Source organism: Hyperoodon ampullatus (assembly GCF_949752795.1).
Source record: "Hyperoodon ampullatus genome assembly, chromosome: 3".
Taxonomy (NCBI): Eukaryota; Metazoa; Chordata; class Mammalia; order Artiodactyla; family Ziphiidae; genus Hyperoodon; species Hyperoodon ampullatus.
This window is the reverse complement of record NC_136916.1, coordinates 48,069,674-48,088,907: the sequence shown is the minus strand read 5'-3', so window position 1 is coordinate 48,088,907 and position 19,234 is coordinate 48,069,674. Positions and strand designations below refer to the sequence as shown.

At 44.3% G+C, this 19,234-nt stretch overlaps 1 protein-coding gene across 1 annotated transcript in view; it reads right to left on the bottom strand.

The window, feature by feature from the left end:
- CGNL1 (cingulin like 1) overlaps positions 1-19,234 on the bottom strand; it is a 96,761-nt gene that overhangs the window by 16,126 nt on the left and 61,401 nt on the right. The window contains exons 9-12 of the mRNA XM_079700650.1: positions 10,609-10,815; positions 9,569-9,673; positions 4,158-4,310; positions 3,104-3,274 (exon numbers count right to left, since the gene is read on the bottom strand). Of these exons, the coding sequence (XP_079556776.1) occupies positions 3,104-3,274; positions 4,158-4,310; positions 9,569-9,673; positions 10,609-10,815 (636 nt within the window). The remainder of the gene's footprint in view (positions 1-3,103; positions 3,275-4,157; positions 4,311-9,568; positions 9,674-10,608; positions 10,816-19,234) is intronic.

Below are 19,234 nucleotides of genomic sequence, written 5' to 3'. Positions count from 1 at the left end.
GAAGATACCCGAAAGCCCTTGAACTAAGTAAGCGCCTCCCAGAGTGTAATCTATCACCCACACGTATCAGGCTCCTCTCAACAGAGGTTTAAAGCTGGGGGAAAATAAAAGCTAAAATCATGACCCCAGAGCAACCTGCAGGCACAAAATCTATTAATATAAACATGTAAATTAAGTGAAAACCACTACTCTCTAGAAGAATGTTACCAGTTGTCATAATTTACAGTGTTTTGTTCCTCCACAAGGTGGCACTGAACTAATAGCTTTGAAGAAAGTACAACCGACAGCTTGATTCGCAAGGGGTTGTCTGTGTTTTCCGCTCCTCTGGAATCTCCCCAAGGGAACTAGGCAACTCAGCAAACAGAAGGTACTCCTTAAACATCTCTGTGGACTGATCGGGTGAAGCCTGAGGCTGTCTGTTTTGTTCTCAACTTCCTTCCCCCCTGGAGGTGGTATAGGGTAGCAGGTGAAAGTACAGTCATAGGAATTGAATACACCAAGGGTTAATTTCCTTCAGGGAGTATATGATAGCAAGTGGCAAACTTCATTAAAGAGTACCAGACTTTGGGGGTGAGCTTCATGGAAAAGTTGGGAAAGTCTCAAAGATACTCTTTTTGGGGACCCAACAGGTTAGGCTACTTTAGGAAGCCCAGAGGGAAGACTAGGAACTGTGTTTCTCTCCTGGAGGCTGATAGGAACACCTGAAATTTCTAGGAAAACAGCAGTCTTAAAGAAGACATCTCCAGATAAAGACCCTAGTCTGGTTTCGGTGGTGACTGAGTGAAAGCACAAAGTGAAAATCATCCCATGGAAAAAGGATGACGAGACATTCTTTGGATACAGAGGTACTCCAGAGCATGAAAAAAAAATCTCTCCAAAAAAAAAAGTCTTTAAAAAAATTCTCTGTTTTCCTGATTTGCAATATTGGGATAAATATAAAACCTACCTTAAAAAGCTGTCGTGAGACTCAAATGAGATAATACCCCCAAAAGAACATGGGTTTTAGAGTCAGAAAGACTGACAGGTAATGGTACAGCTCACCCTTCCTTCCCCAATGCCCAGCACATTCCTACCTTCCGACGCCCATCTAGCAAGGGCTCTACATACCAAGAGTATTCAATAATGATAAGCACAAGAGAATAGTACAGTGTCTGGAATCATGAGTAAGTAAATAACTTCTGAACCTACTAGTGCTACCTTTAAGTAGTTGAAGCTGCTCTTTGCTAAGTGGGATTTAGAAAATAAACTGAACAGTGAACTCTAAGTCTTAATTCTCTAACGATGACCTTCATCAGAACTTTTCTAGCTCTATGCCAAAGTCAAAAGAGGTAAAATGCCTATTTCTCTCAAAGCAAAGGAGGCAGTACTACAGCACTTAGGGTGGATGGACCCTTGCAGCTTTTTTATTTACTGAGAGCTTTAACTCAGCTCAACCAAAATGTGGTGGAGGGTGGTGAACAGAGTTGAGCTTGAGTTTCTCAAGGATCCCAAGTGACCTTGGCGTATTAATTCATTTTTGTTTTAAACGACTCCATGACTTCACCATCCTGACTTAGGGTGGTGTCTGACTGCAGTTTCCTTCTAGACTGATGAGGTGTCTGTTTCTGCCATGCAAATGGAAATAGTGTCTCACAGGGCTAGACCACTGAGAAAATCTAGGAAGTGCCGTCTCTGTTTTCATCATAAGGAATCCTTTTTGGAATTACTGCCATTTTACAAACAACACTGGTCTCTATCTGGCCTTAACTAATCTCTCTGGATCTGTTTCCTTATCTAACTAGAGGGTTGCTAAGGTTCCTTCCTACCCGAAGATTCTAGCAGAGTAATAATTATACAAAAACCAAGGGAAAGCACTTTACAGGGGTCACCATGACACTGATTTTCTGAAATCAAAACAGCATACCAGGTGTTTGTTTGCATTCTGGCAAATATCAGAATCCTCCCACCCAATTGCTGTAGAAATGATTCTTCTTCAGTGCCAGAGAACTATGCTGTCAATATGCTAATTTCACTTCTTACTAGGAGTCCTGTATCCTAAGACCCTAAACCAGAGGGGATCTGTTACCAGGGTCCTTTCAGAAGTATTCTAGAAGCCTGTGATAAATATCCATTGTTCTTTCACACAGTTTCAGCGCTGACTCATGGGCGACCTTCCTTTGATCATCAAAGATAATAAGAGTTTGTTTTTTAAAGAAAAATTTGTTTTCCTGTGGAACCTTAGTGCTCTTGGCACTGCTTATGAAAAAAAAGCAAGCTTTAGAATTAAAAAAAAACAGAAAACTAATATCAGTGTCCAGGATATATAGACCCTCTGCCATATAGTCTCACATGTTACCTCATTTAATTATTAAATCATTATTATTTTGTATACTTTTAAAGAGGGAGAAACAGATGCTCAGAAAATTGGGGTAACTTGCTCAAGGTCATCCAGCTGGCAAGAGACAGAGCAGAACTCAGCTTACACTGTGCTTGCGCTTTAGAGCCTTCAGCGTTCCATTAAAATAATCAAAAACATTCCCTTGGTTATACACAGATCTTCAGAAGTCCAGACTGAAGGAAGCTAACATTTGGGTTACTTTGCTCTATTATTCTTAAATAGAAAGCCAAGAATATGTTTTAATAATTTCAGTACTCATAAATTCCTGAAGATTTCTGTTTGTCTCCATTATTGTTGTTCTGAAGCTCTTACCCACCACTCCCACGGCAATGAAAGTCTCTCTATATAATTTTAAACGAATGGCAAAAAAAAAAAATTAGTTATTATAATCCCTGTTCTAAGATTAAATTAAAACAATGATACATATAAATCATTTAGACACAGCTGGGCACACTACTGGTGCTCCACCAATGGCAGCTAAGCTTTTTAGGCAGATCTTGGATTAATCACGAAAATGGTCAAACTAAAGCTGTGTCCATTTAACCTCAGAGGCCCTGGGTCCTCTGTGTCTTAGAATGCCATCTGCCCCAAAGTAACCATCCCGAGAATCAAGCACAAACGCTGTCTTAAGAATCTACCCCAAGCCTCTCCTAGAAGAGTTTCAGAGCAGTCTTGAAGGATATTCTGAACACGGGTAAACCAGGAACTGCTCTGGCCAGGCATTACCTCATCCTGCATTTTCAGGGCAGTCAGACGGGACTTCTCTGCCTCTAGAGTTTTCTCCTTCAACTGCCTTTGCATTTCTGCAAGTTCCCTGCGATTCTTCTCCTTGTATTCATCCAGCTGGTTCTGGAGCTCCAGCGTTGATGTGCGGGACACCTCAACAATGTCAGCCATCTGGAAGAAGTGACACGGGTGAGAGCCCACCCTGTGATGCTCCATCTGGGGCCGGGGAGCTAGGTTTGCGTCCCAGCTCAACACGTCTTGTCTGCTTTCTTCTGTAGCGCCCCACCCCAAAGACTGCAAAGCACCTGGTCGTGATCTGCCCAGGATTAGTCTCCTCTAACTTGGAAGTAGCATGGAGGTGTGAACAAGCACATCCTTTGGAGCTAGATCCATGGTCCTGGGTCACATCCTTGCTCTGCCACTTACCAGCTACATGGCTGGGGCATTACCTACTCTCTCTGGGCCTCTGCAGTGTACTCGTTAAAAATACTGAAACCATAATCTTTACCTTGCAGGGCTGTTGTCAAGATTAAAACAATACATAGAGACGGAATTCTAGTTAGATACAAAACAGCCGGTAAATGACTGGCACACAGTAGTTGTCAAAAAAAATGCAGATACTCAGGGTGGCTCCATCAGCTCTGTGCCTTTTCCCTTCTGGGTGTTTTAGGGCAGCGGAGCAGCAACTACTGGGCTTTAAAACTGCCTTTCATACTCCTGCACAAGAAAGAGAGGTGCAAGTGCACAGATTACGCACGAAGACAGAGGTTCTGATTCAGGTAACATCTGTGAAGTCTGCACTGACATGCCAGGCTTCTTCGGGCAGCTGTTGAGAGGAGCTGGGCCCAGGATCCAGAGGGCATTTTCTAAACCAGTTCCCCTGTGACTGGGATTATCAACAAGTCCACAGGGCTGCTTCCCAGGAGCTGCAAATCCCTGACACATGTGTGCTGAGACACACTGCAGGTCTCCTCAGCTCTATGAGGCCCTTACGGGGGGGCTGGGTGCCACGCCCTCTCCCTCCTCCTCTCCCTCCCCTCTTCCTACCCCTCACCTCCTTCTGCAGTTTCTCAATGGTCTTGTCAAGGTGCCATCGCTCGTTCTCCATCTCACTCTTCAGTCTCCTTAACTGCTCCTTCTGCTGGGTCTCGTCTTTTAGCTTCTCAGACAACTGCCTCTGCTCCTGGGTGGCCTGACTCAGATTTCTCTGCAGATGGCAGGGAAAGGACAGTGCTATCACCGGCCTACCAGGTCAGCCACAGAAACAGGTGGCAGAGGGAGTTTCACAGCCACACCACAAAGCAATCAGACCTGCTACGTCAGTGATAAGGAAAAGGATCTAAATAAAGCCATCACAGAGACACAAGGACATTGTCAGCTCTGCAATCCAGGGACCAAGACGCAAAATGGATTTGACCAAAGACATACGCAGGAAGGAAGGGTAGACGAAGGAGGCATTACAGAAGGTACAGAAAACGGCCAAGGCTGCTGCAGGTGGTGATGCAGGACAGTGTCCAAAAACCTGACAGAACTCATGCTTGAAAGCTGAGGTAAAGTTATACATTACACAAACTTAAACCCAGGTGGCAACTGACATCCTGTGATAGATAGCATGGCACCTAATGTTCGAGCATTTTCTCTGCTATGCAGATGATTCTCACAATTAAAAGAGCTAAAAATGAATCTATAAGAAAAAAGAACATTATCCCATGGGCCAAGAGTCCACTTGGGTAGGGGGAGTTATAATCAACAGAATCCATGGGTTGGGCTCACTCACACATAGAAGGAAAGGAATGTGGCAGTCCACAAGCTGATGAACCTGATGGACAGAAGGTATTAAATGGAAGAAACACGAGTCAGGAAAAGTACAAACGAGTGGTTATTTACTGAATCAGCACCAAATACTAGTACTTCGTATAAAATGTACCATCTTGGGTGCAATGTTTCCCCTGGGTTCCTCTGAGGCTCTCATCTCACAACATTATACAGACTGATGTCCTTTACGTAAAAATCATGCAACTCTAAAAAGAAAAAAAAAGAAAATCCTAACATATCTTAGGAAGATGATAGTGGCTTCTTTAAACGGCTGAGTGTTAAGGCCTTTGGCATGAGGCTATCACGAAGGGGCACAGCTCAGAATGGGGGAGCATGACCCAAACAGGAGCTAGATCATAAGAAAAATGTTACCAGGCTCTGAGGGCTGAATGTGGGTTAGTACAAGTACTGCTGAGGACCTACTCAGTCTTGTGTCCCTGCACAGGCTGTATAAGGACAATGGTTATATTTGTACAGTGCTTAACAGTTTACAAGCTGCTGTCACGTGCAGTAACTCAGGCGTTGTGAAACCACTCACAAAGCACTTCAGGCACTCCTGGTTTGCAAAGCTTTGGAACAGCTCTGCTGGCAAGCCACATGGCCTGGGGCCAAAAAGCCACCTGTGGAAGGCTGCGCTCAAAGAAATAGCCAGCACAGCCGGGCTGCTGAAGTTGATTGCTGCAGGGAACCAATGTCAACAAAAGCAGTTGGGGAAAGAGGGTGGTAAAAGAAAGGTAATCGGGAGTTCAGTGGGGGGGCAATTAGCAGGAGTGAGTCTCACCGTGGTCCAGCTGGACACACACCAGAGGGAGGGTCAACCCCCGGGACTTGTGTCTGTGGTTGATTTAGCGGTGTTGGGGGCAAAAAGCAGCACACAGGGTAAGGTAAGCAAGGTATGGTTGGTTCCTTCATGTGGGAGAAAACTCTCAGGAACATGTATCTCAAAATGTCAATTCTTGAACAAAAACAAATACAGAAGGACATCAACACCTTCCCATAGAACCGCCAGGATCCACCTCAACCCCTGCCCCTACAGATCCCCCAGCCTCTCTTTTTCTTCCGTCTGGATCCCAATCCCAGGGGCCCCAGGCCAGCAGACAAGCCAGCCTCGGCTCCATTCAACTCCACGTGGTGAGTGCATTTCTGTTTCACCCTTGGCTCGGGGAGGGCTCCCCTACCACCCCCCAACACTGGCTCTGCTCTCCTGTCACTGGAGACACCCCAGACTCCCCCACTCTGAGCCTGGGGCCTGGCCAACACCCCCGTCCCAACATACACATTTGCCTAGAATAGTAATTTCACTAAATTATTTTTAAAACATTTCTTGCATGCTTGCCTCTATTGCAGGGTAGTAAGATCTGTAAAGGCAAGAAATAGATTTTCTATCTCAGTATGCCTCACAGTCCAGATTCTCTATTAGGCATATGAGAAAAACTCAGTGGTTGAGAATTAACACCTATCCCCAAAAGTGATCTAAAGATTTCTTATATCAGAATCACTGGGCAAGGGTGGTGGACTGCTTACATAAAATGCAAAATCTAGCCTGTTCGGATGGAATCACAATTTTTCATAGAGTGGAGCCCACACATTTGCATTTGAAAGTTACTCAGATCGTTCTGACATCCTCTACGGTTTAGAAATGCTGTTTAAACAATGCTCTGCCTCTTCAGTGATTCAAGAAATATGTTCCAACATGTCCATGCTGAGAAAATATGTCCCAAATTCATACGAAAAGCAGCCAACTTGGCAACTTTGCATTTAGGAGTTAGGTGTGAAACGCTCTATAGCTACAGTGACTGTATTTCCAAGACCAGCCAGACAAGGCCATTGACTTAACACTGGGACAAAAATTTGAGGAAAATTTATCAGGTCGGAGAATCCAAAACACAAGGTTGGTGGACGTATAGTGAGTGCCCTTGAGCTTGGGGACCATTATCTCATTGGATGCAAAGCCTTTCACTATACGGCTGAGCAAGGTCCCGATTAGTCCGTATTAACAATAACTAAGTGGCAGGTGAGCCGAAGCACTTAAAGGAATGAGAGGCTTGATCAGAAGGAAGTCAGTCTCCTCAGAGCCCGTGCCACACATTAGCCGTGGACCGTGACAACCATGGGGGCTTTCTCCTTCTCTGGTCTCAATACACAGAAGCCCACTAGGGTGGGAGGTGCAGGCATACAGAGTATATATTATTATCCCTCCCTGAAGGAAAGAACTATGGCTTCCCCATCTGCAGAAGCCATTTCTCAAGGGAATCAGAGACTTCTTTGCCATGAATGCAGTTCAAGTAGATCTACACAGCGGCACAATCCTCAACCAAGTGGTAGGGCTGAAGCAAACCAAGAATGGCATCCCCTTTAAGAACCTCTGCCACTGTCTGACTGAGTCATAATAAATCAGACCTAAGTTCACATGGTCTTCAGCTACTATGTAAAGAAATATATTTATCATCCACCAAGATGCAACAGATTGCTAAAGGCACAAAGATTTTGAAATGTAAAATGCTTATGTGAGGGGGAAAAAAAAACTGCTACTCTCTCCTCTTACTCTAAGGGTTAAGCTCCCTTCGGTTGCCAGCTTTGGGAGAAGCATGCAGAAAAAGTTAGCGAACTAAAGGAATGACTATCTGGTTCCCAAACTGAGAAAAAGCAAAGTATTTTTGAGTGATGGTGCACTTTTCATAGCACGACTTTTTTTGTTTTTTGTTTGAAGATTTTTTTTGATGTGGACCATTTTTAAAGTCTTTATTGAATTTGTTACAACATTGCTTCTGTTCTATGTTTTGGTTTTTTGACTGCAAGGCATGTGGGATCTTAGCTCCCCGAATGGGGATCAAACCCACACCTCCTGCATTGGAAGGCGAAGTCTTAACCACTGGACCGCCAGGGAAGTCCCTCATAGCACTGCTTTTGAGACCAGATAATTGAGATAATGATGGTGAGACTGTTGGACCCTCTTAAAATTCTTGCTGGATTATGTTGCCAGTGGCTAGCACAGCCACGCGCTGCACGAAGCATCCTCCCCATCTCAGCACCACTGGGAAAACAGGCCTGAACAAAAAGTAACAGGTCAGGGATAATTTCCAAGGCAAGGATGGTGAGCCAGAGGTGGGGGGTGGGTGGCGATTACATGAAGATCTTTAGACCTTGAGGCCATCATCTGTTGTCTCCGCTGAATTAGCTTTGAGTTGCAGATTCACAGCTGCTGAACCACTTCCTTCTGTGTGAAACTTTCTGGTTTGACCAAAAGATGATAAAGACAGAGCCTGTAATAGCTGCACCAAGTGCCTGGTGTGGACGTGACACAAAGGCGCACACTTCTGCCCCTGAAGAGTACAAATGTTTTTCCTCTTTCTGTGCCCAACTAGCTCGGAGATTTAAACCCTGCACTTTGGCTGCTGGCTTGTAGCCATCACAAGCCTTAAACAGCAGCACAGTGAAACTGCCATCCACACAAAGTCAACCAAACAAGAGTTAGTAACAAAGACCTAGATTTAAAGAAAGAAAGAAAAAGAAATCCAAAGCAAGGACAGTCAGACACCAAAATGGGGAAAAGACAGGGCTTTACTGCATGCAAAAACAAGGTCTCTGTCCAAAGCAAGAGAGAAGGTGCAGATTTGGGGGTGAGAGCTCCTGAGTCGTGGCTGACCTGAGTGAACCCTAGTACAATACAAGCAGGTTCCCCTCCCCTAGCCCCAAGGAGTTGAAGCTGTATATGAAAGGAGAGCTGCAATTAGGCATTTTTAACTATGAATCCTGAGCTAGCTCCTGACACTTTCCATGTGCCCCTCCCCGACCTATCCTTACAGACAAGCAAGTCCTAAGGGAAAACTTTAACAGCCTCCTCTAAGACAACTGCTCAGAAGCACTGGCTTTTACCTCCTCATAAGCTCGCCTGAGGGATGCTTGATGCTGCTGGTTCTTTAAAACCCCAGAGCAGGTAGACGGAAGGACACACCTGGATCACGCTGAGATCACTGTGCGAAGTCTATTTAGAACCTCAGTGCATTCAGTGCAGACTTTTTTTTTTTAAAGAATGTACTTCAGGCTTTCTAACCTTCAAATGGGAAAACCTAATTTTCCAGGAACCTGCCTATTTTGAATAGAGATAGCTATCTAGTTTCAAGGAAATGACTTCCTCCTGCTCTTTTTAATAGCCATCTTGGAGGACTGCACTCTGAGCCAGAGGAGAAAGGAAATTGGCTTCTGCCACAGAGCTGACTCTACACTGCCTTGGGGACCAATTCTGGCGGCCTTCCTCACACAATTCATATTTTATCTTTGGAAAGCTGTCAGGCTCTTTAACGTCTAGAGCAGGATTTCTCAACCTTGGCACTACTGACATTTGGGTAATTCACTGCTATGGGGACTATCCTGTGCATTGTAGGATGTTTAGCAGCATCCCTGGCCTCCACCCACTAGATGCCAGTAGCATCTCCCCAGTTGTGACAATCAACCATCTCTAGACATTGCCAAATGTCCCCCAGTTAAGAACCACTGGTCTAGATAGATAGTCTGAAGTCCAGGACGGTTATTATTATGAAAGGAGCTGCCTGGAAGGACAGGACCAATGGCGATCTGTACATGTCCCTCCGAGTTTGCTTCTCGAGTTTCCTCTGTGGGGGATTAAAGACAACAGCCCTCAGTGTTTACCTGAGCATCTTCCAGCTCACTCTCCAGGGCCCTTCTGGCTGACGCTGCTTCTTTTTCTTCCTTTCTTGCATGCACAAGGGCCTCCTCTAATTGCCGAGCTTCTCCCTACAATGAAACATGGGGTCAGTGTACATTCAGATGTGTGCTATGCCTAGGAAGCTGACTTGGTGGCATGAAAGGCATGCAGGGGACATCCACAGACACAGCCAGCAGAGGCTGCAGTCACAGTGCACCTGTCATGGGCCCACAACAGCACACAACAGCCGTACAGATGTATGTGCCTGTCTGCAGCTCCATACTTAACCAGAGGTGAACGTCCACATCAAGCATCTGAGATGATTTGGGGGGAAATACAAATATCCACCCTTAGCACTGGAGCTTCAGAAACAACAGGTATTGAATGGACTCAAGCACACAGTTTTAGAAAAGCTTTTCAGGTGATTCTGATGGATGACCACTTGGGGAAGCTCTGTGAGAATACACCTCCCCTTTACATTTCTCCTGTCCCTTTTTAGTGTCAGCTGCCATTCCTCACAGCCGTCAGTACGTGCCTCTTGCTAACAGCCTCCCACTTCTAGAGATCTGGCAAACCAGATAATTGGTTTGTTAAGACTTGCGTGACTTCAGACACCGTCAACCAACTGTTAAAAAAAGAATAAACAGTCACGAGTGAGAATGGGCCCGACGGTGGTGTTAAGATGGCCTTTTTGGGTGTTCGGAGGCCTCTGCTCAGTGTCAAAAGGTTGAGCACATCTGATGTCTGGGCAAACAGGGACTCCTGTGCCTGTACCTGTGCTTCCCACCCTGACTCTGTCAGCCCCGTTCCAAGCCGCCCTAGAAGCCCATCTCCCATTACTGCCATGCAGAGAGGAACAAAAGCGACAGGTTACAGAGAGGAGATGATCACGCTTGCCTTGACCTTTCCTACTCCATTATGATAATAAATCCCTTTCTGCTTCTCCAGTCGCTGTGCTTTTCCTCACACAGGAAAGAAGGATCCGGCACTGCCAAGCCTGAGCTCGGGGTCCAGTGAGCCTCACCTGGCACTTCTTGAGCATTTCCTTCGCTTTGGCCTCGTCACCTTGCAGGTCAGCAACCTGTCTCTGAAGCCGAGCGACAGTGCGCTCCAGCTCTTGGATGCTTCCCCGCAGCTTGTCGTTCTCTTCCTGCAGAGCCTTAGCGTGCATCTCAGGCCCGACCTGGGTTTGCTCTGCGGTGCTGCTCCGACTGGCCAGGACCTCGATGTTCTGTTAAAGACAAGGAACAGGTGAGCATGGGAACCAGGGTCAAGGCGCAGCTCCCAACTTCGTGGATGGCTGGCATTTATTAAAACCCACTACGTGCCGGGCACCGTGCTAAGCCAGGGATCGGCACATGACAGCCTGTTATTAAAAATAAAGTGTTGGGCTTCCCTGGTGGCACAGTGGTTGAGAGTCCGCCTGCTGATGCAGGGGACACGGGTTCGTGCCCAGGTCCGGGAGGATCCCACATGCCGCGGAGCGGCTGGGCCCGTGAGCCGTGGCCGCTGAGCCTGCGCATCCAGAGCCTGTGCTCCACAACGGGAGAGGCCACAGCAGTGAGAGGCCCGTGTACCGCAAAATAAATAAATAAATAAACAAACAAATAAATAAAGTGTTACTGGAACACTGCCACGCCCATTCGGGGGCACACTGTCCACAGCCACTTTTGTGCTACAAAAGCTGTGTCAGGACTTGTGGCCAAAGCCTAAACATTTGCTATCTGGCTCTTTACAGAAAAGTTTTGCCGACCCTTGCCTGTGTCAAGTCCTTGACGTGAAATTTCAACAACTCTAGGAGGTGGATACTATTTTTATCACCATTTTAAAGACAAAGAAACTGGCGCTTGGGTAGACTGAAGAACTCGTCCAAGTTCAGGTAGGAGAAAATGCATTCGGGCAGACCGAATCCAGAACCTGTTCTTATAACCACTGATGAGTTCTCTTTCCTGACCCCTCACCACGTGTAGGACCTCTTAGTAGAAGCTCTTGATGAAGGGCAATTTCTGCTTATAGGGTTTTTTTTTTTTTATGTCTAACACAAAATGGAAATTAAAATTTGCTTAAATTATGGTACAGTTCACGGTGCAAGCTCTAGGTACTACCATCTGAAAATGAGCATGTGCTGCACACAGTCCATAACAGAAAGGAATGGCAACAATTTCAGGATAATTATTGTTAATTCCAGATGTCACGTAGGCGTTTTATTTTTTGGCTCAACATCTTAAAAGTGATGGTAAGTGGCCTTGTCCAGAATTCCACCTCTCCCAGCAGACCTCTCATCTTCTATTTCTCCACTACTACAAACATGCCAAAACCAGTAAACCCAGCGCTCACAAAACAGTGCTGCAGATGCCTTCAAGGAAAGGAAGGTTGAGGGAAGGCAAGATGGGGCTTCGAAGGCTACGTCACAGCCCACCTGGGAGAGCTATCTGCCGAAATCACTTGCTTGCATAGCCTTTCAGAAAGATCTTTAAATCTTGTAATAGTACAGGAAGCTGTATTATCCTGAACTTAACCAACTTGAGAGTTTCAGAAACCAGAGCATCTTTTCACAACCCAAATGTTCCATTTAATTCTATCCATCTGGGAAAGCTCATCAGAGTCAAGCTACTGAGTCAGAGCAAGGTTGGCGGGCACTGCTAGCAGAACACTATGGTGCCCAACAGCTGGGATTTCTCTATTACTATTTGGACATATCATCTTCTACCGAAACCAGCAAGATGACTGAGGAGAAATAAAGTGTGGTTGAAAACCTGAGGAGGGATCTAAAGAATCCAGTAACTGGTCAGACCAGGGAAAGCAAGAGAAAAGTCCAGATTGTCCATTCCTGCCCTAACTTTCCCATTAAGAGATAAGAGACTACAGAGCTACAGTTATCAAGTGGTACTCAAATAAGGATACACACGTAGTTCAATGGCATAGAACTGGGCGTCTAAAAATAAACTCAATATTTACAGTCAATTGATTCTCAACAAGGGAGCCAAGATAATTCAAGGGGGAAAAGAACAGTCTTCAACAAAATGGTGCTGGGACTACTGGATATCCAAATGCAAAAGAATGAAATTAGATCCTTTCCTTGTACCACACACAAAAATTAACTCAAAATGGATCATAGACCTAAATGTAAGATCTACAACTATAAATCTCTTCTAAAAGAAAACACTGGAACAAATATCGTGAGCTTGAGTCATGCAAGGCTTCTTAGATACAATGCCAAAAGCATAAGTGACAAAAGAAAAAATAGATAAATTAGACTTCATCAAAATCAAAAACTTCTGTGCTACTGATACCAACGAGAAGGTGAAAAGACAACCCAAAGAATGAGAGAAAATATTTACAAATCATGTATCTCATAAAGGACTCATATCTAGAATATATAAAGAATTCTTCAACTCAATAATAAAAAGATAACCCGTTTTTTTTTTTAATGGGCAAAGACATCTTTCAAAGAAGGTATACAGAAGTCCAACAAGCACATGAGAAGATGTTCAACATCATTAGTTATTAGGGAAACACAAATCAAAACCATAACAAGCCACTTCACCCCACTAGGACGGCTATAATCAAAAAGAGAGATAATAGTGTTGGGGAGGATGTAGAGAAATCAGAACCCTCACACACCGCTGGTGAGAATGCAAAATGGTGCAGCTACTTTGGAAAACATTTTGAAAGTTCCTCAAAAGTTTAAACAGAGTTATCATAAGACCCAGAAATTCCACTCCTAAGTATGTACCTAAGAGAAATGAAAACATATGGCCACACAAAAACTTGTGCAAAAACTCCACAGCAGTATTATTCAAGGTAGCCAGAAAGTGGAAACCACCCAAATGCTCATCAACTGGTGAACGGGTAAACAAAACATGGTCTGTCCATACAATGGACTATTATTTGGCCCTAAAAAGGAATGAAGTACTGATACATGCTACAACATGGATGAAGCTTGGAAACATTATGCTAAGTGAAAGAAGTCGTTCATAAAAGGCCCCATATTGACATTTATATAAAAATGTCTACAATAGGCAAATATATAGAGATGGAATATAGATTCGTGGTTGCGTAGGGCTGAGAAGATTGGGAGAGGACAGCTAAAGGGTACAGGGTTTGGCATTTAAATATACACACTACTATATACAAAACAGATAACCAACAAGGACCTACTGTATAGCACAGGGAACTATACCCAATCTCTCTTAACAACCTATAATGGAAAAGAATCTGAAAAAGAATATAATGGAATCACTTTGCTGTATACCTGAAACTAACACAACATTGTAAATCAACTACTGCAACAAAAATTTTTAAAAAGTCATGATGTGATACATAAAAAGTTAAATAGTATAAAGAGTATGATCCTGTTTTTTAAATAAACATTGATATATATATATAATTATATACATAATGTGTAAAAAAAAAAAGAGTACAGGGTTTCTTTTTGAGGTGATGAAAATGTTCTAAAATTAACTGTAGCGATGGTTGCAGAACTCTGTGAACATACTAAAAACCATTGGTTTTGCACTTTAAATAGTTGAATTGTATGTTAAGTATCTCAATACAGCTGATTTTTAAAAGAGGAAAAAAGGACAAAGGGAACCCAGAGGCTGAGTCGGACGGAGGGGATGGAGGAGCTGAGGTCCACCGAGGTCCTGGTGAGAACAAGAGACTAAAGACATTTGCCTAAATCTTCTGGTAAAGCGAAGAACACTTCCACGTGCAGTCAGTGATCTTTCATTCACCCAGAAATCTCAGGAAGAGCAAGGATACTGAAAACCAGATCTGGTTTAAGCTGGATTTGGGCCTACCTGGCACCCTGACATGCTAGATAAAGGACACTGTGCTGTGTTTTGATGTTTAGAACTTGGTATTTTCTCTGTTTGGAAGTTGCAGGGCACATTCTGAGTCCATCTGTCTTAGGAGGATGGACCAGGCAGGTTATCACTCAGCTGCTAGTGGCAGGGTCTGCTCCAATCCCAGCTCTTAATTTCACAGGCTGAGTGTGACTCTATGGGAGCTTGTATGTGTTGAGACACTTAGTCCTGTTTTGACTATTTGTAAAACGATAATACGTTTTGCTCTATGTCTTCATAGTGTGGTAAACCACATTATGTTTACAAATAAATTTAACTTAAGCCTCCATTGGCAAACCTTTCCAGAGCGGCTCCCCTCTTCCTGTCACCACCACACCCCACGCCCCCAGTCCACTATTTCAGGTAAAGCCCATAGGATAACCTTGCTCTTCCTGAAACCATACCTAATTCACTTGCAGCAGTGCTGGAACCTAAAAGAATAAAAATCATATCCCTTTGTTCAAGGCAAGTTCTTCTCCATGACTTGCCAGCAAAGCAAACTGGTCTAGAGGGACTCCAAAACTCTTTCAACTCTGAACTTTGAACTATGCACCACCTTTTCCAAATGCTTAAGTTTGCATCTCATGACTGTGGCAAAGGCAGGAGAACTCTAGGAGGACCAGAGCTGGTAAAGATCTACTCTGACAGGTCACTGGGGACAAACACTGCTGCCCTCACTTAATTAATTGCTGGTACTTCATTTCTGTGATGTTTTGATCTTAAGTGTTGTACGTCACAGCAAGACTAGGGAGGATGTTCCATCATAAATAAAAACCAAAGAGCACACAGTTTCTAACGATTCATTTAGCCAGATCATACCCCCTATGTAATATCTATTTGTAAAAAAAATCACATGGATGTGTCTTTTAATACCTTACCTATTATTCATTCATACAAGCAGTCAGAAATAGCTAACAAAAATCAATTCCAAATTCCACTCCAAAAGGTCGGAAACACTACCTTAGGTCATCACCACAAAGGCAAAAGTAGCAGATGTGCTACGTTCTCTTATTTTTCAAGATTGGACCATCCCTTAAAGTTGCCCTGAGATCATTTCTTCACCTGTATTTACTTGGTTACACAGGCAACTGGTAACACTGGCTGGCTGTGAAGAAGGGAACTGGGGCTATGGAAAGAAGCAGAGAGAGGTATTCCATTGCAAACCCTCTTGTGAGGATTTAAATGGTGAACTATGAAATTCAAGAAGTATTAAAAATGTTTAAATAAATATACATTTTTGTTGAAAAGACTGACTACCAATGAGCACGGGCACTTGGAGGACAACCATCTCCCCTACCCAGTTCTCACGTCCTCCGGGCTCCAGAAACCCTTCCCCAGCATATTCACGGATACCTCTGGGCCATGGAAGATAGCAGAGCGGGAGCCGGGGAGCAGCTGTACAAACAGAGCAGAGCCCCAGCTCCCCAACGCTGTTTACATAGTTAAGACGTTCCTTTTCACCACATAGAGCTGGGAGGATGGAAAAGGCCCAGACGGCCCGGGACTTGCACTTACATGAGTGCTTCTCCAAATTTTCCACCCAAGCAACCTTAAAGGCAGAGAAGTCCAATGCGGGGTGGTGAGAGACACCCAAGTGACCGCAAAGAACTGCTTCCAAGGCTTGGGTTTCTCCAACAAAAATGCATGTACGCTTTGCAGTCGACACTTATAACTTTCATTCCACCCCATGTCTCTTTTTATATCCAGATACTGTCCTTGGTGTTCCAGGAAGATGGGCCATTTCTATCCTGTAGCTTTGGCAAGCACTCTCCTCCCCACACACCCAGCACACGTACACATTATCTCAGCCTGGATAAAAGACATAAATCACCTCAAGAATGGAATTCTCAGTTTTAATTCTAAAAATGTGCATCTAGGAGCGTAGAGGAAGGAGCAAAGGATGCTGCAGTTAGTCCACCAGATTAGACTCAGATCCAGGCTGTGCCTCCTTCTGGGCCCTTTCACTGGGCCTGGCCTCATAGAGCCTTAGTTTGCTCATTCGTAAAAGAGGGAAGAAGTTACCTACCCACACCATTGTAAATATCTAGTTAAACGAGGCAATGACTCTGGTGGCTGATATTGCTATTAATGACCAAGCCAACGAAACCCAGGCGTATTTCTCACAAGGTCAGAAAGGTCTCACTTTGCCTGACTTACCTACTACGGTTCTAAATCCTCAAACCTGGCTTTAGACTATAAGTTGCCCATTTTTACCAGCTCAATATCAAGCCTAGATTTCTCAAAAGAGAGAAACAAGATCTTTAACAGTCTTTCCAGGGCAACTGTACTGTCCAAATTACATGACCCCTTATTTTAAGGGCAAGTCACGTTTCTTGGTTGGCTAATTCATTAAAAATTCAGCCTCATTTCCCAATCAAGGATGGTCTGGCAAACTGATGGCAACTAAGAAAATTCTTCCAAAACAGACAAACAGCATGTTTCAACGTGCTGAATTGCTAAATTTCCACTACTTCTGAAATAGTTGACTTTTAACCATATGCTCCAATTACTGATATAAAAGGGGGGTTGGAGGAGGAATACATAATTGTTATCACAAAAGAAAAAGCAAAATCCCAGTCTTTGCCTGGTACCACCATTCACTGCAAATAATGACTTGCTTACAAGCTGGCCCATTTTCATTCGTTAATGCCCACACTTAGAAATGTTCACACTGTCGCCTGGGGCCAGGGGAAACTTTTATCCATGACAAGCACAAAACTCCCCGACAGCGCCACAACACCTCGGACAGGCTCACTCCTGACGGATGAAAAGTAACCGCACAGGAAGAGGCCCTCCTGGCTTGTCCTAATGCAGACCCAACACATAAGACATATCAGGCTTTACTAATTAACAGGGCCTCTTTTCACAGCCAGTTTTTGTTTCTTTTCTGTCTCGTTTTTTTGCTGAATGAGGGAAAACAGCTGAGGCGTGGAGGCCAGGAGGCCAGAGAATGGAATGCTAGCTCGTTGGTTCCATGTCACCAGCTACTCCCACCCTCCAGCGAGTGAAGCTGCAGGAACTCAGCTGATGGGTGCCCGAAGGGTCCCCGACGCCAGGTCATCTGCTGGGAGGTCACCACCTTTCCACAGCACGGCTGTGGACATCACTTTCTTGCCCACAGTGAGGACCAGGGTCACAAATGATGAGTCCCTTTCTCACTCTGTATGTGTGGAAAACCAGGTCCCCTGTATTACGGTTTCAGCTTACCCCTTACTTGAGCAACAGTAAACTATGGAGGAAAAGAAATAGCATCTATTTTAGTCATAAACTGCTCTTTCCCTAGTTACCTAGGAATTTCACTGGCATGAGGCCTCTGAGCCAGGACTTCTTACATTTTAATGAGCACAGGATTCACCTGGGGATCTCTTAAATGCTCATTCTGACTCAGGAAGAACAAAGGCCGGGGCTCTGTATTTCTAACAAGCTCCCCGGTGGTGCCAGCGACGCCGGTCTGTGGGTCCCACTGTGAGGACTGAGGTCCAGACTGAGGAGAGGCTGCTCCGACCTCAGGGCCCTCCCACAGACATTCACAGCTCAGGTCCCCACTCTCCAAGTCCCTTATGCTTCTTGACATGACTCCAGTGCCTGGGATGGGGTGTCAGGCAGCTTGGGTGCCACTGCAGGCTGTGCAGTCAGCTCACACTGTGACCCATGCAAACCCGTAACCCCTCTGAACTCAATTCACATCCTTAAAGAAAGCGTAATAGGTATTACTTGCTCTAAATGGGTCAGAAACCGCCACCACCCCAAGAGAGATACGAGAGCTTCAAAAGGCTGAGATCCCTGCAATAATGTAAAGTAATGGGTTTCTCCTTCCTGTTTTTTGACCGCCTACTTACCATTTTTTGGTGAAAGTGGGGTTGCGCCATTGAAAAACATCATTTTAAAATCCCTACTCTAAGAGCTACATCAGAGTTTCCAAAAATTCTCTCACTGTATTTCCCAAATGCCAACACCATTTTTTCCCAACATATCTGTAGTTCAGAACTGAACTGGTCATACAGTTATCTCACTGATAAGCTCTGTTTGTTTGTGGCAACGAGTAGTGTGTGAGGAAGATGGGAAAAGATGTGGCAAAGGAAACAGTAAAGGAGAGTCCACACATTACCAAAACCCTAAATATTTTCAAGGAAGAGTTGATTCCAAAGCCAGAATAGTGGATGTATTCAATTTCCTTTTGTTAGAAGATGTGGATTCTGGACTAGACTACTCTGCTAATAAGTTACCATGTGACGACTTCAAGCAAGTCACTTAACTTCCATCTGCCCTCAGTCTCATCCTCTGTAACATGAAATGGTCAGTCTAGCTAATTTCAATGTCCCTGCCAGCTCTAAAGTCTGGGATGTCTGGGATTTAGAATGAACTTGAAGAAATTGGGCAGTATTAGGCAACCATTAAACTAAGAATTCCAGAGGTTTTACCTCTATAACATCATACTTAAGTTTCATTTTCAAATGCTGTCAGCTAAACTCAGATGGTTTTTTACCAGTGTCCCTGCCATGGTATCTAGAGCTGAGGACCACATCTAAAGACCAACTTCCTGCCACGGAGCAAGGCTTTACTAGCTCATTCTCTCTCCACAGTCACCAACTTGCCAGAACTCACCGAGTTGGAAAGTTATCATGCTTAATGAAGATTTTGTTTACATCCTGTTTTTTCATTGCCCTGGTGGTGATTTTCCTGCTTACAAAACCACCTAAAAGATACTCCCTTTTAATCATATTCAATTATCCAGTTTTTCCTATAGTAACTTGGTGATTATATAGGCTAAAAATATCATTGGTTTCTTCACAATGTCCTTGT